Source organism: Manis pentadactyla, chromosome 4, assembly GCF_030020395.1.
Source record: "Manis pentadactyla isolate mManPen7 chromosome 4, mManPen7.hap1, whole genome shotgun sequence".
In the NCBI taxonomy this organism is placed as follows: Eukaryota; Metazoa; Chordata; class Mammalia; order Pholidota; family Manidae; genus Manis; species Manis pentadactyla.
This window is the reverse complement of record NC_080022.1, coordinates 62,849,842-62,866,192: the sequence shown is the minus strand read 5'-3', so window position 1 is coordinate 62,866,192 and position 16,351 is coordinate 62,849,842. Positions and strand designations below refer to the sequence as shown.

Here is a 16,351-nt window from a genome sequence, read left to right as displayed (position 1 = left end):
TGTGATCCCTCGCTAGCCCTTCCCCTTCCCTGGGAGAAGCCATGTTGGAGAGGGTGGTGGCCGCAAAGATCCAAACTTCCTGCTCGTTCCGAAAGCGGAACTTTCTCGTGAGGTGCCTCGGGGCGGGGGAGGAAGCGTGGCTCTTTTCTGTGGACTCTGAGGGAGCCCTCGCAGATTTTGGTTCCCCATTCGAGACGCGGGTAAGTGGTATGAAAAAGCCCCCGCAGTTGTTCGGGCAGGGACCTCCCCGCAGCTCGTCCCGAAGGAACCAGGCTGGACGGGTTTTGCGCTGCTGTCCTGCGTCCGGCCCGCTGCGAGGACCTGCGAATGAGGAGGAGCTGGTGGCCGCAGACACTCCGCTCGAGACACCGCAAGTCCCAGGTGTAAACCGCCGGGTTGGTTTGTCTGCTGGTGCCGAGCGGGCTGCCCTGGCTTCTAGGAAGGGCATCGTTTCGGCGCCACGCGGTCGGGCGCCCGGGGCACTGCCCCTCGGCCCGGCGGCTCGGGCTTCCGGCCGCGGAGCTTCCGCTGCGCCGCCCCGCCCGCGGCGGACGGGCGAGGGGACCGGCGGTCCTTTTGGAACCCGCCGCCGAGGCGTCCGGAGCTCTCTCCGCTTGACCTCACTTCTGCTTCGCCGTCAGAGTTGCTGGCTGGCTTTTGGAGAGAAATGTGTGTGTGTGGCTCCCCTGGTGGTCCATACCAAAAATAATCTTCGAAGGAAAATAATTATCAAATTAAACATTATTGGATGTATACATAGTTCCCGGAGAGTTTTCTCAATGACCAGGAAATGTGTTAATAATTGAATCACTGACAGGCCAAAATTTGGACTCCTGGGCCTCAGCCTAGTGGAAATGGCTGATTCCCACTGAAGCCACCGACGCTCCGTGCTTGGTGAGCAGCAGTAAATCCCACAAAGTTCTGCTCCCCAACACTGGAGGGCAGTCTGCCCAGTTCCACCCATTCTTTCCTCAGAGAGCCTGGGGAGGTGGGGTATAGAGGTATATGTTTAACTCTGTCACCACCCCCTTATCAGAAGTGCGCTCTGAGATCCAGACCAGTGAAGTGTCCTGACAAGATCACACAGCCACAGAGAATTTTAAGAATAGTAAATAATATGCTTAGGTGAGTCATTCTTGATATCAGCAGCACATTTTGTAATAGCAATTCTTTTTCTAAGTTACTCGTTTATTTCTTGCCAGAAATTCTTATTTAATTTTACTTCTTCCCTTCTCTCATAACGTGCCTTTGCTCTGGCTTTGTGAATTGATCTGTTCATTCTCTCTTGAAATACATTTCTAACACTTTTCTTAACCCTTTAATTTTCATTTGAACTGTCTAAAAGAACCACAGAGCTAAAATGAAGTCACTTATGCTAGACCAAGTCGCCAACTAGGACTTAATACTTAACCTAATTGCAGTTTCTGCCTTCCCCAGAAATGTAGCATTAACAGGTCAGTCATTTATTTTCTGGTCAGCACCAGTCAGGAAATCTGTTACATGGGCCTTCTCCACCCCCAGAAGAAGGATGAGGTCATCTGCATGATAAGACCCCCCCTGCTCTTACCCCTAAGGAAAGGTGACTGCCTGAACCAGTCCCTTCTTTTCTTAGTTAATAACTTCTTGTCTTCCCCGCCTTCATATGAACACCTTCCATTCTGTACAACTTCTGGGAGCTCCCCTCTACTTGCTAGATGGGATGCTGCCCAATTCATGAATCTATTGGTAAAGTCAATTAGATCTTTAAGATTTACTCACTTGAGTTGTTTTTTAACAAAACCAAATGGATTCCAGCAGAGTATGGAATGATCACTGAGGAAGAATTTTTAATTCTATATTTCCTAGATTTGCAAAGTATGGCTGGCAACTTTTTAGAGCTTAAAAAGTAAAACCCAAAATTAAACCAAAGTACACTGAATATTAATTTCTTAAAATTTTGATAAATAGAAAAGCCTATTTAAAGTACAATTTAGTTATAAAACACTAGCCGAAAGGGTATCTTGCCGACCCTCTTTACCCCAGGACAACTCAGGAGACACGGGCCCACACAAGAGATTTTATTATCTGAAAGAGAAAATGGCTGCCCCCAGAGAGAGGGAGCAGCAGCTCGTGGGTGAGGAAGTGCATTTTTAAGGAGTAGGGGTAGGGTGCGTTCTGCGTTGGTGATTGGATCTTAAGGGATGGGCAACCATCTGGTCATTGGTGATTGTATCTTAAGGCGTGGGGGTCTTAGCGCACCAGAATTTGCCTTCACTAGCAATGTGACAGACCTACTGGCTACAAATGGTTTAGTGTAAATAGTAGAGCTTACAGCATGCTAGGTGTACTGTGAAACACTCACCATGTACTATTGCCATTAATCTTCACCAGGATCCTATGCTAGGAGTATTGGCCCCATTTTACAAATAAGGAAATTATTAGTTTTTCCGATCGAATTACATCCTGTGTGTCTCTAGTAGATCCCCTAACTTATGGGCATTTGAATAATTTGAAACTCTAAGCAGATCCCTTAATCATAAAATAGGTAGTCCTACCTGCAGGTTAGTTGAGTATCATATTTCTAGCTCAGTCTGTCTCATTATCATCATTATAAAGTATATTTCTAGGAATTAATGGTCCTCTAGAAAAGAATTGTATAGTATGGGGGGAAAGTCACGTGACTACATTTAGTACCCATGGTATAGGATGGGTTCTAGCTCTGCTGCTATGTAACCTTAGTGAGTCTCAACCTCTTGGAATATCTTCTCATCCATAAAATGGATGGTGATTTTATTTCCACTTCCGCATACAATTAGATGGCGGTTTTAATAATTGTTAATTCTCCACCTATTATGAAGATAATTATATCAATGGACATAAAAGACTTGCTTTTTAGAAGAAATCGGGTATTGTAGGGGTTTAAGAGTTATAATTACAATTTGTTGTGTTATTTTGTTCTTTCTATTCCTACATATCACCTGTATTATGAAGCAGATGATGATCTTGTTTCTGGGAAGTTGAGACAATTTGTGCAGATGAGAACAATCCATCATAGTGGCAAAGGCTCAATGGGAAATGAGACATGCAGTAGCAAAGTAGAAGATAGAGCTATTAAGTTCATTCCCTGTGTAGCCCAGGGGGGAAGGGTGTTCCTAACCTGGGGCAAATCCCCCTTTGAAACTGGTGAAACCAAAGTAACTCAAGGGAAAGGGTAGGTTGGGAGAAACCGTTTTTATTGCTCACAGCTTGCTGAAATTCACTAGCTAGGCTGGGCCCCATCAGTCTCCTCCGGCCACTGCTCTTGCTCTGCCGCCTCAGCTCACTCTCTGCTTCCTGCCTTCCCCTTCTAGCAGGAACTCCATTGGCGGGTCCTTGGTGACTGACAGATGCCACACCAATATGTACCAGGAACAGAAGGGAAGAGAGAATGGCTGTTTTCTTTCTATCTCTTGCCCCAGATGGACGGGAGGCTCTTCAGTCGCAAACACCTACTGCTGTGTAAATGAACTAAGGCTAGATGGGAGAATTCTGGAAATTCTGTCATCCCACACCCTGTCTCTTTTCTAGCTCAGGTGGTAGAAAAGGTAAGATAAGGTGGTAGTACTAGACAAGGCATGGGGTAACGGGTCTTCTAAATCTAGTGTTAAGGATATTTTCCTTCTTCCTCTGTTCTCTTCTCCCAACTTAGCAAATGTCAAAATGTAGGGGGGAAAGTGTATGTGCTAGATAATTTTGGCATATCTTTTTCAGGGTAATATTGCTTTTATTATTGCTACAGTTTTTTGAGGATAATAAAGATGTCTGTTGGTGAAAGACAAATGTGAGTGCTTAAAAGAAAGAAATAGGTAGGAAGCAGGTAAATATGAAAGTGAGAAAAGAGCTCTGGATCTTACATGTGTGTATATATGTGAAAGAACGAGAGCACAGAGGGGCATTTTCTCTTTGCCCTTTGTGTTCTCTGGGTCTAACACAATGTCTGGCTTACATTAAAGTTAATGTTCAAAAAAATACATGTTGAATGAATAACAATGGTATTAATATTTCCATTAATAATGTTGCAGGTTGAGTTTAAATCATTCTCTATTATGAATTCTTTGAGGTTAATGACTTGGTTTTACAACTAGAGTCCTGTACATATTGTTATAGAAAAATAAAAAATGGTTATAGAATTATAAAATTGAGAATGTTTTAATGAATAAGAAATTGGAAAGGAGAAAATAGATGGGAAAGAAATAATGATATCTACTATAGATGAGGAAACATTTCCCAGGTGTTGTGCTTGATGCTTGCCATGTCTCCACCATAGTAACCATTTTCAGATGAAGAGGCTCAGAAAAGTTTACTGCCTTGCCCAAGGCCATGTGACTAGTAAATGACAGAACTGGAATTCATACGGACAGCTGTCATATTCCAAAGCCCAAGACAAAAAGGGGAGGGGGGCGGTATCTGTGTTATTTTGACAATGGGAAACTTCCATCTGGGCAACCTTTTCTTTCCGTTTTATTGTCATCGTGACACCGGTGTTCTTCTTGTTTGCAGAGTCAAAGAATGAACTTAGCAAACACCCAAGGTAGGAGAGCCAGGGTAGAAGCTTTTATTTAGAAATAAAGTGAGAGGAAAGAGCTCCTGGTACATGCCAGGAGAGGACAAGAGAGCCCAGGGTGGTGCATTTGTCTAGGGGATTTATAGGCAATTGAGGATTTTGGGGAACTTGAAACAAGGCTTAGGGGTGTGGACTTGTACTACCTGCCCTGCCCTCAAGGTGCGCTAGGTTGTTGTCTGTTTGCTAGGGCTCTTTACAATGAAGTCCTGGGTTATGCTGAGATACCCTTGTGGAACACTCAAACATTCCAGACCAAGTTGCTCCAGGCCTTTTGACCTTTAACTGATCTCACTGAAAATGTCTATATTCCTTGTCTGGTATCTTTACCCTAGAGAATTAGTGTGACCTTGACTTTGCATAATGCTTAACAGAGTTTCTATAGGGACTTCTTTACATTGTTATATTGCTTTGACTGTAAATATCCTGCCTTGCTTTTTCCAGAGGCCTTCACCCTACTTTGACTACACCCAAGGTCCCTGTCTCAATTGTACTTTCACTTTCTTGTCCAAGAAATACGCTGCTTGAGTGCAGACCCAAATAGAAATATAGCAGTGATGTAGGATGGGCATGGAGTGAGCTGCCTTTTCTGATCCCCAGTCTCTGCACAGGTCTTATCTCCTGCCCTCTGGGACTAGTTAGCTGCTCTCCGCAGTGAGGTTAGGTTTACACCTTCTGCCTGTTTCTGTCCCCATTTATTGGAGTATGGCCTCTGAGGATATATCATTGCTAAACAACCTTTTAGCAATGGAAAATTTACTTCCCCTCTGTGCTAGGGATTGTATTAAATCATTTTAAATAAAGGGTTTTAAAATGATACTTTTGATTAATTATATCAAGAACTTTCCATTAATAATGTTGTGGGTTGAGTTTAGTTTATTTTCCTCTGTTCTTGTCGCCTCTGCAACAAAGAATTGAAAGGCAGAAACACAGTAGCAAAGCAGAATGAATGTTTTATTTGAATACACTCCAAGGGAGAAGAAGTGGGTCAGAGTCACTGTAGACAAAGGCAGCGAAGGGAGTTCATTGAACTCCTGCTCAGCATACTGCCAACTCCTAAAGCCAGGGTCACCTGTTGTGCAGTGTCTGCTTGAATCTGAATGGCATGGAAACTAAGTCCCTACTACCCCAGGATTTGGGGGAGCCTGGATGGAGGGCACTGGATGGAGTAATTATGTTCTGACAGCTTCCCAAAGGCAAAGAAAGGACATTTTTAAGCAGGCTACTAAGGAGTATGATCGTACAGCTGCAGTCCTGTCTGGGTGACCCAGGCAATGGGAACTTACAAGCCCAAATCAGAGCTCTCATAGTTCCTCCCTACTATATGGAGTAGAACATAGAGATTGACACACTTGAAGAAAGGGAAGTGTGGGCAACCTCAGAGAGGAGGCGAGCTTAAGGGTCTAGGGTTTGGGGTTTTGGAGGGCTTTTTGGATAAGGGTCAGCATAAGGCATGATGCATATAGGTGATTCATAATTCCTTTGAAGTTTTGTCCTAAGAGTAGGGTTATTTAGGTGACTGTTGGTTCAAATCTCAGCACTCTGTCCACATAGGTTTATTTACACGTCAGAGGTCTATGGCCTATCCTGGTTACAAAGTTACTTGATTAAGAGTGAGAGATTCTGGAAATATTGCAGTTTTACCCACAACAGCATATAGATTAAGTTAAAGAATAAACTGAGCTTTTTAGCAGGCTAAATAGATTTTACAATGGCATGACCCTAGCCCTATTTCCCTGCTCTTCCTCATGCGGTATGTGGGCATTCCAAGTCACTCCTGGCCTTTGAAACTTCACTAATTAATTAAAACTAATTAATTCATTAACTCTTATGAGTCTTTTCTGGCTCTCTGGTTTTATCTGGTTAACTCTTTGAGCCCCTTTGAGTAGGCTTTACTGGCTTCATTCTGTCTTTCCGCCTATCAGTATGTCTTGCTAATGGGTTTTAGCCTGGGCAAGTTCGCTATGGATTCAGTGTGACCAAAGAAATTGACCGCAAAACGCTCTTTGGGGTAAAAGGGTCTTACAAAACTGCCGACTGGCCCATCTCCTGCTCTAGCAGCAACAACACTGGCCCTCCCCCTCACCTCTCAGGTACAGGTAAGTCCTCTGTTGCCCAGGTAATCACCCATTGATATGGAGATGAACTTCACCTCTGAGGAAAGATGCAAATGTACTAAAGCCGTACTTCTTTCCACCTCTGAATGCCTATTGGTATGCAGATATACTAAAGCCAGGCGAGATATTCTGGAAATGTTACAATTTTACCCACAATCCACCCCTACAGAAATCTCACCATACAATTTCCTCGATCCCCCTCTTCCGATGAATCTAGTAACATGCAATAGCAACAGCAATAAAATCTTGATAATCCTCAAGCCAGAGGATTCAGCCTATGCAGATTAAGCAAATTACTTTACAGCACAATCTCTCATTAAGCACAAAATACGTTTCTACACTTGTTTACTCATTCTTAACAATCATGCTAGATTGCTCACAAAACTTTTACCAAACATTAGAACAAAGTCAAGCCTCTCTTTAAACATTATTTTCTTGACAACAGCAACACAATCATAATTCTCAAGCCAGAGGATTCAGCTAGGTTCAAAGTCCCATGCAGATTAAGTCCAAAGCTCGTCCATTCCAGCCATCACGCGGCAGCTGCAGTCAGGGGGGCGCATTCAGGACACAAAGACCGTAGGGGCCAATTTGCTGTTATCACAGGAATACACAGAAGGCCAGCTTCCAGGCCTTTTCCCCAAGGTGCCAAGAGAGCCAGCCATCGTTGGTCCATGTGTTGAAATGTCCAGGGCCACGTCCATTTTACTCCTAATTGCTGCACCCATCCTTCAACACGTCCAAAAAAGTGGGTACCTCGATTGCTCTCAGTAACTGGCGATGGACCATAGGCTGCAGAGAGACGCTTCAGACCACTCTTGGTGGTTTGCTGATCTGCACAATGTGCAGGGCACTCCTTCCGGGCTCGGCTGACTTCTTCAAAGGTGAAAGGCGAGCCCCAGCGATGGGCCCACATTGTCTTCTGAGGTGTCTGTGCCACGCCACTCCGTGGCCTTTGGGTCCAGTCTCGCACCCACCCCGTGATGGGTTAGGAGGTTATTACCTTGGTCAGAGCTGTTCCGGCGATGGGCTCTGTAGCCAGCAAGGCGTGGTACACAGCAGCCAGTTGCTTCTCTAACAAGGTGACCCGGACCTCTGCTCCTTTCCATGGTTGTGTCCAGGCTCTGGCCAGCAGCAGTGGCAGAAGCAGTAGCCTTAGGCTTGGGCCATGGGCTGGGGTTGGCATAGCCAGCATCAGTGGTGGCGCCTTCACAATGACACGAGTGTAGACACATGTCCCTCGGCGCGAGTGCCACTTTTCCCCATCATTTCTAGGGGCGGCCCTCCCAAAGGTCGCACCCATTATGACAGATTTCGGGTTCACAGGAATCCTGCCAATACTACGCCAATTGTCAGTCCGGGGAAAGGAAATCCTGGGCAAAATAGCTCTAAAAACCAAAATCAGTCCAAGGGAGAAATACCCGTTCATTGCTCACAAACTGCAGTCTCAGTCTGTCTTTCTTCTCTGCTCAAGCAGCAGCAACACCGGTCCTCCCCCTCACCTCTCAGGTACGGACGGATAAGCCCTCTGTTGCCCAGGTAATCACCCATTGATATGGAAATGCACTTCTCCACCCCTGAGGAAAGATGCAAATGCACTAAAGCCATACTTCTTTCCACCTCTGAATGCCTATTGATATGCATATATACTAAAGCGAGGCAAGCTATTCTGGAAATGTTACAATTTTACCCACAAGTAACACCATAAAAATGCTTTTTTTCCCAATCCCATACATGGAATGATTTTCCGTAGTTAACATGGGCTATAGTCTGAGCAGTCGAGCATTGAGTTTTAAGTACACTATAGTAAAAGCCTGAATTCTTTCATCCCAAGTCCTAGTTTCTGCAACTCTTTCTGATGTTTCAGCTGCTGATTAACAGGAAAGATGTTCTGGGTGGTGGTAAAGTCTAACAATACTTGATGTGGTTAATTTTGAGAAATTATGATAAAACAAAATTATGGAGATACAATCAAAATCCTTTCATTACATTTCTCTATAGGTGCAGATTTCCTAAGTTATCTAATTTTATATTCAACTGTTCATTACCTTTTCTCAGTTTATTTTAACTTTGAGATTTCTTTTCATTTTAATACTAATAGTGGTAAGACAGAAAGGTTAACTGTAAATTACTCTTGTAATTTACTAAAAATTGCATATGTTAGCAGTGTTTTCAGTTTTTAATGCTTTTTCTCTCGTTGAAATGAATGGACTTCATAAAACCAAATGTTTCAAGTTGGTAAATCTCAAAAACTTAATGCTGAGAGGAAAAAGCAAGTTGTAGAATTAAATACAGTATGATCCAATCTAAATAAAGTTAGAAAACATGCAAAAAAGAGGCACATATTGCTTACTAATGAATTTACATATAGTAGTATAGCATCATTGCCTGGGAATGATAAGCCCTAAGTGTATGGTAATAGTCACCTCTTAAAAAAGTGGAATGGAAATGGGCTTGGCGATGGGTACAGGAGGCTTCAGTTATATGTATAATGTTTTAGGTTTTTTAAATGTTGAGATTTGTTCAAGCTGGGTGGCAGATAAATATGTTTATTATATTATTTATATTTCTCTATATATTTGAAATATTTTGTAATCTTAAAAAAGAAGGTCTATTTATCTGATAACAATAAAACTTATATTAGCTCCTAAAATTTCCAAGATGTTGCAGCCCAAGCCTACACAAAAGGAAACCCTAAGATATTGTATCATGCTGTGTCTCTCCAGATGTTTTTGTTTGCATGTTTGATTCCCTTGTTGAAGGCACTGAATCCTTACAGGAAGTAATATGAAGTATTTTGCTTTGTAGCTGAAGGATTTTTAAGATGAAAGGTCCTTAAACATGAAATGAGATCAGTGGCAAGCTTATGATTTAAATTGTTGCTTGAAAAATTGTTTGATCTGCCCTCTCCAGGGAAAAAAACATAGTGATAGCCTAGATACAATATGACAATACACTTTTTTTCTTAGTATCTAGATCACCATGGCAACTGGACGGAAGTTGATGAGAGCTATTAGAGTTTTTGAATTTGGTGGACCAGAAGTGCTGAAACTCCAGGCGGATGTTGCAGTACCAATTCCAAAAGACCATCAGGTGGAAATAATTAACTTAAAAACAGGCAGTAACTAACACTGAGTGTGAGTCTCTAGCACATCAAGTTAATATTCAAAAGAAGCTGACTCGCAATGATTTGTGAAGACGTTGAATTAGGACAAAGTTTACAGTTTATATACATGAGCTCTGACAAATATAATAGTAAATTCACAAAGCAGATATATGAAAATAATATCTTGCAAAAGGAAAATTTTTGATGTTGAGAATCATCTCTGCAGTAGGTAATTGGATTTTTTCTGAGTGGAGTCATAAGTAGTTTTGAACAAATGTTTCTATTACAAAATTTCATGATTTTTATTTTGTGCACAGTAGGAAAACCATTTTATTCTGCATATGTGCTTTTTCACATATGATTTAAGAGAATTTAAATGTACAGTTTAATCATTTCTGGTGACTTTTACAATATACTTTTTCAATAAAAATTATGTATTTTTATTACTGCACCTTCCACAGTTCCTAAGTCTAATTACCTTAGCAAGCCTTATGAGAGTTTTTACAATTTGGCTATAACCTATGTTTATATCTTTATTTCTTATCACTCCTCTGCAATAGACTGTGCTGTAACAGCATCAAGCTTTATCTGGCTTTCCCAAGAGGAAAGGGTTTCCCCTTTCATTCCTTCCATATATTCACATACTATTCCTTTACATGAACTAATTTGTGTTTCCATTCCAAAAGAATTTCTACTCAGCCTTTAAGACCTAGCTTAAATACCACTTCCTTTGTAAGACCTTCCCTTACTCTTACAGCAGAAGTAATTACTCTTTATTAAATATGGTAAAATTAGCTTCTGTAGTAGCTGTTACCTCAAAATCTCAATGGTTCAACAAGTAGAAAAGTATTTCTAATTTACTAAATTCCAGAAATTCTAAACTGTTGTTGGGTATCTTTCCTCCAACAGTAATGTAGGGACTCAGGCTTCTTCCATAACATGGCTCTGTTCCCTTCAACACTTGTCTCTTGAGGTGGCTGTGAAAGGGGGTGGGTTTCCTCGGAAGGTGTGTATGCCCTGAAAGTGGCTTTCGTCACTTTTGTTCTCATCCACTAGCTGGAACTCAGTCATTTGGCTACACATAACTGTGAAGGAAGCAAGTAATAAATAATATTCTTCCTAGGAGGATGGGGGAATAGGTTTGATGAGCACATACAGGTCTCTGCCATGCATTTGCTCAAATATGTCTACCATGTTTCCAAAATGTTTTTAATATAACACATAAACCATGCTGTCATATCTTTTTATTTATATGTTGGTCTGCAAAACTGGAGTGTGAGCTCATTTGAAGACAAGTTTTTCCCTCTATTTTTACAGCTCCCATAATCAGTATAGCCCTAGCATCACACTGAATGAATGACTGCATGTTCTGTGTGAACTAAAATGCATGTCATTACAGGTCCTAATCAAAGTCCATGCCTGTGGTGTAAACCCAGTGGATACATATATTCGCTCTGGTACTTACAGCAGAAAACCACTTTTGCCCTACACTCCTGGTACAGATGTGGCTGGGGTAATAGAAGCTGTTGGAGATAGTGTATCTGCTTTCAAGGTATTATATTTTTATTTATTTCTATTTTGGCTTAATATTTTTCCTTAAAATATTTTAACATACTTTAAAATGTGTCTGTATTTACATCTTTAAAAGGCCCCATTACACAATTTCTGCCACTTGGGGGACTCCTCTGGTCAAAAAAGAAATTACTTTTTATCCATAGCCTTCCTTGTTTGCATTGTTGGGAATAAGTGCTGGGTAAATTCTGTATTTTCACATCCCCATAGAATTGAACTGTGATCACTTTGATCTAACAGAAATACACAAGGGATGAAGACCAGCAAGGAAATTACACTACTTCCTAACTCTGTAAATTTAGCTTCATTAGTTTTCTTCTGTAAATTTAGCTTCATAGGATAAAGGGAAGCTAACTCTTTTGAATAATAAGTAAAAGACAAAAACAATGCAAGGTCAATGATACACTTTTTGGGCTCTGACTCAGACCAAGGTGATTAAGTCACTGAAAATGTTGTGATCAAGGCTTTTATTTATATGCCAAAAGACATATAAAACGTTGTCTATTCATGTTCTAGCATCTTTTTTCCTAATTCCTTGACCTGCTCAACTTGGGCAGCACATTTGCCAAAATTGGGCTGAGACAGAGACGATTAATGTGGCCCCTGCACAGGAAGAGAGGCCAGTCCCTGCAGTGTTCCATTCTTCAGCCTGTGCCAGTCTGGCTTCTGCCCCTGTGCTTCACTGAGACACTTCTTGATAATGTCACTAATGGCCTGCATATTGCTGGAGTTAATGGGCCCATTATCTCTATGCCATTATCTCTCTTGACTTCTCTGTAACATCTGACACTCTCAGCCACTTAACTTTTTCTTAAAAAAGACTTTTCCTTAAGCTGCTGTGACATCCCTTGTCTCCTGGTCTCTCCCCTTCTCTCTGGGCGCCCTTTTTGCAAGTTTCTTTTTCTCTGGTTGCTCTTCAAATCTCAGTGCTGCCTAGCTCTCTCGGTCCTTCTGCAAACTTGCGCTTTTTGTATCCTGTACCTTCTTCCTGATGATTTCATACACTCCCATGGTTCCCATTATCACCTGTGATGGCTTTAGCTTAGCATTTTCTAACTTCAGTACCTGTGCTGTCTGATACAGTAGCCACTAGCCACATGTGGCTTTTTAAAATTCAAATTAAATTTAAAAATTCGGTTCATGGGTCACTAGCAACATTTTAAATGCTTAATCGCCCCATGCGTCTAGTGGCTTCTCCATTGGACTGTGCAAATGTAGACTATTTACATCATTACAGAACGTTGTGTTGGAGAGCTGGGGATCCACAAAGTCTCCAGGAACCTCTTGGTGTGTCTAAAACTGAGCTTATCCTTTCTCATGTCAGATCTGCCCCTCTCTCTTGATGGTCTTGGTGACCTCTGCGATTTGGGCCTTAACTCTTCACTCTCCCTCCCTCAGCTCTGCCCTACTAGAACTATTCTCCTTCTCCTCTTTCTATTCCCATTGCCAGTTCAGACTATCTTCTTTACTCCCTTACCTGGGTTTCTATAACAGATATTTAACTTACTACCCTCTCTCCTTGCTCCTCAAATCTCTCCTTGCTCTATAAGAGGTATTTTAGAAAATGTAATTCTGATTGTTTGGCAATTAATTCTTGCATTAATTCCTTGTAGATTTCAGAGTATTGTTGAAATTGCTTATGTTATGAAAGACTATTTTATGCTTTCTTTCCCATCTATCCTTCCATTCTTATCCCCCATTCCTTCTCACCCTGTAGTTTATTTGTTATTAATAACTGTTCTCTCCTACATATCCCACGCTCTTTCATCTCTCTGTCTTTGCTCATATTGGTTCTTCTGCTTGGCAGAATTAAACTGAAACTTAAAAACATAGGTTCAAGGGATTTTACACTCCAGTTTTAATTTCTTTTCATTTCATCTCCTGAAACCATTAAATTCCATGCATTTATGCATTAGACTGCTTCTTCATTGGGTGTGAACACTGGTGATTTCTCAGCATTTATTCCTTAATGTATTTTGTTTCCTTCACCCACAATGAATCTTCCTAGTTCTAGTTTTCAAACCTTCAAGATCTACCTCAAAATTACCTTCTCAATAAAGCTATTCTTGAGTAATTATACTCATTCAAGTTAGAAATAATTCCTTTCTTCTTATCTTTGATGGTGTGTCATCATTTGCCTTGCTTTTTTATTTCTATCTTTTTCTTCTCTTTCTCCTTAGAGTTTAAGATGCTTGAGATTAGGGAGAATGTCTTGCTGTTTATATCCATCACAGAACTTAAAGTACTACTTCCTGTACTGGATGTTTGAATGACCCTGAAATCAATGCAACAAGTTTTTAAGCTGTAAAAACAGGATTAATATTAACACAGTCATAGTTGACCATCTACAGGTGACACTATTAAACAGCAATGCTTGTCTTTGACTCCTAGATAGCTTTGAACCGTTTTTGTCTCTACCCCCCACATAGTGCTGTTACTTTTTCAAAGCTCTGAGACAGTTTTAAGTATGCTGAGAGTTACTGTCTTAATATTTTCCTTATTCCAATGAATATTTACTTTTTTTTCCTATAAAGAGGAGTTAGGGCAGGTGTTTGTACAGGTAGTCTAATCTCCCTGGTGTGCAGGTCATATTGGGCAAGCCTGTAATGCTTGCATCATGCCTTATGTCACCTGCAGTTATGCACCTGCTTTTCAGTAGCAACGGCCCGGCAGACATCTAGGGAGTTTACTGTGTTTCTGGTGGTGTGCAAGTGAAGAAGCCTGTCCTGGCTCATCTTGCTCTCAGGATCCAGGCACAGTTTCCTGCTCTTTGGTTTATGCATGGAAAATGAGGGAATTGTAAGAAATCCATGGAAGGGATTTAGAGCAGATGTTTGGTGTATGGAAGAAATCTTAACATTTTATTTCTTTCTTCCTCATAGTATTTTGGATGGAAAATGGTTTGTATTAACTGCCATTTTCCCACTGCTTGGTCTGAGAAAATTACTGAACTTAGTGCCTCAACTTTCTCTTGTGTATTGTGGCATTGATCTAAAGTGGAGCTAATGAAAGTACTTACCCCGTGGGCTGTCGTGAAGATCAGATACAATGCCTCTTAGAAATGCAGTGCTAGCCCAGTAAGCTCTCAACCAAGGTCAGTTGTCATCTTTGTATCGTTCTGGAGGTTCTCTTTCCCCTTATTTTTGCTTTTCCCTTAATTTTTCTTACTGGTTCCCATGAATAAAACACTTAAAAATATTCAGTATTATGAAGTTATTTTGTGAGACCCTAAGATGTTGAAAACAATATATAAACACATATCTTATTATAAAGGTTACATTATAAAAGATTGTAGCCATTTGGGTATCATTTTTAATCCCTGATGCATTTATTAATTTATTGCTTTCCCCAGAAAGGTGACAGAGTTTTCACTACCAGCACAGTCTCTGGGGGCTATGCAGAGTATGCGCTTGCAGCAGATCACACCGTTTACCCACTGCCAGAAAAACTGGACTTCCAACAAGGAGCTGCCATTGGTATCCCATATTTTACTGCTTATCGAGCTCTGCTCCACAGGTAATAACACTCTGTCAATTATATAGTCAACACCAGGGAGGGCACTATTCATTGCCTTCCCTCCATCCTTCTGGCTATCCGTTATGGTTACCATTTAGTTACCATTGGGCACTTATGGAGTAGAAAGTGTGCTAATTTGGAAGATTGTTCTAATCGCTAGGTATACAAGGAAGACCGAAACACTGACTTTGTCTTCAAGGTGTTCACAGTCTAGTAGGGGAGATAGACCTAACAGTAATGATATTGATATATTATGTGGGAAGTACAGTGGTAGAGGTGTGTGTGGGTTTTATGGGATCCCAAGGGATGTGCCTGTGATGATGAGGTAGGACTTTGTAGCATGATGTAAGATTTAGATTATTTTATAGCCATTATCTTATGAAATGAATCCAGCCATAGAAATGAATTGCTGCAATTTAGAAGTACAGTATAAGGCCCTTCCCTAGACCCACTGATCAGTGTCTGTGGCTGGGACCTGAGAACCTATACTTTAATTATGTTCCCTAGGCATTTGAAAAAAATCAGAGCTAATTATCCTAGGCACAGGTAGCTGGGAGGGGAAGGGAAATTCTAAGCAATGGCAATAGCCTGATGTGTGGGGGAAACATCATGGCATCTGGGGAGGGCCAAAGCAATTTGGTTTTGCTGGGTAGAAGATTTTAAGGCGAAGAGTGGCAAATAATAAGGATGGAGCATAGAATCTCCCAATAAATGTTAGCTGTCATCATCAAATAGGCAGGTTTCAGATTGCAGAAAGCTAGATTATAGAGCTCACACATTGTTCTGTAAGGGACTGGGGGTCATGAAGTGTTTTATTCAGAAGAGCAATATTTTCATATTTGTGTTTTATTGAGGTTACCTGTCTTCTATGTAAAGGATGGATCGGGTGACAGGAGTGGAGAAAGGGATGGGAGGCCTTATGGGAGTATCCTCCAGGTAAAACACTTACGGGCCACAACAAGGGTCAGGGTAGAAAAGGTGGAGGAGAAAGGACAACTGTCTAGTGGGTAAAATCAGGAATATTTGGTGACAGTTTCCATGTGGAAAACAAGGGAGAGGAAGAGCTTAATACTTCTAGCTTTCTAGCTTGGATACTGTTTAACTGACAAATAAAAGGAGGAGAAGGCTTCAAAGAGAGGCTGAGTTCAGTTTTGGACTTGGAACTAAGACCTCATAGTGTAGACATCTGGCAGCCTGTTGGTTGAAAAGTCTGGAACTTGAAGGCTAGAGATAAATTTGGGGATAACAGCATGTGGGAGGTAGTTGGCAGGATGGAAGAGATTAAAGTCCCTCGGAGTGAGGGGAGCAGTGGAGCAAGAGGGCCTTCATGAACACGGACGTGTAAGAGTGTCATCAGAGGTAGGGGACAGAGTCCTAAGAGAAGCAAACGAGTGTATCCCAAGGCCAGGCAAGTCTAGAGGTCATGGTGTCTGTTCAACATGTGTTAAGCTCATGGGCTTT

General features: G+C 41.4%; 1 protein-coding gene across 4 annotated transcripts in view; it reads left to right on the top strand.

Moving 5' to 3' along the window:
• Positions 1–41: 41 nt before the first annotated feature.
• The window catches only part of CRYZ (crystallin zeta), a 29,140-nt gene continuing 12,830 nt past the window's right edge, over positions 42–16,351 (top strand). For 2 of the 4 annotated variants that reach the window (XM_057500332.1, XM_036890133.2), the window contains exons 1-3: positions 42–200; positions 11,202–11,354; positions 14,727–14,890. In XM_057500332.1, coding sequence (XP_057356315.1) covers positions 42–200; positions 11,202–11,354; positions 14,727–14,890 — 476 coding nt within the window. Of the gene's footprint in view, positions 201–3,329; positions 3,564–9,665; positions 9,790–11,201; positions 11,355–14,726; positions 14,891–16,351 lie in introns of all 4 variants that reach the window. The other 2 variants (XM_057500331.1, XM_036890134.2) reach the window with 2 other exon arrangements.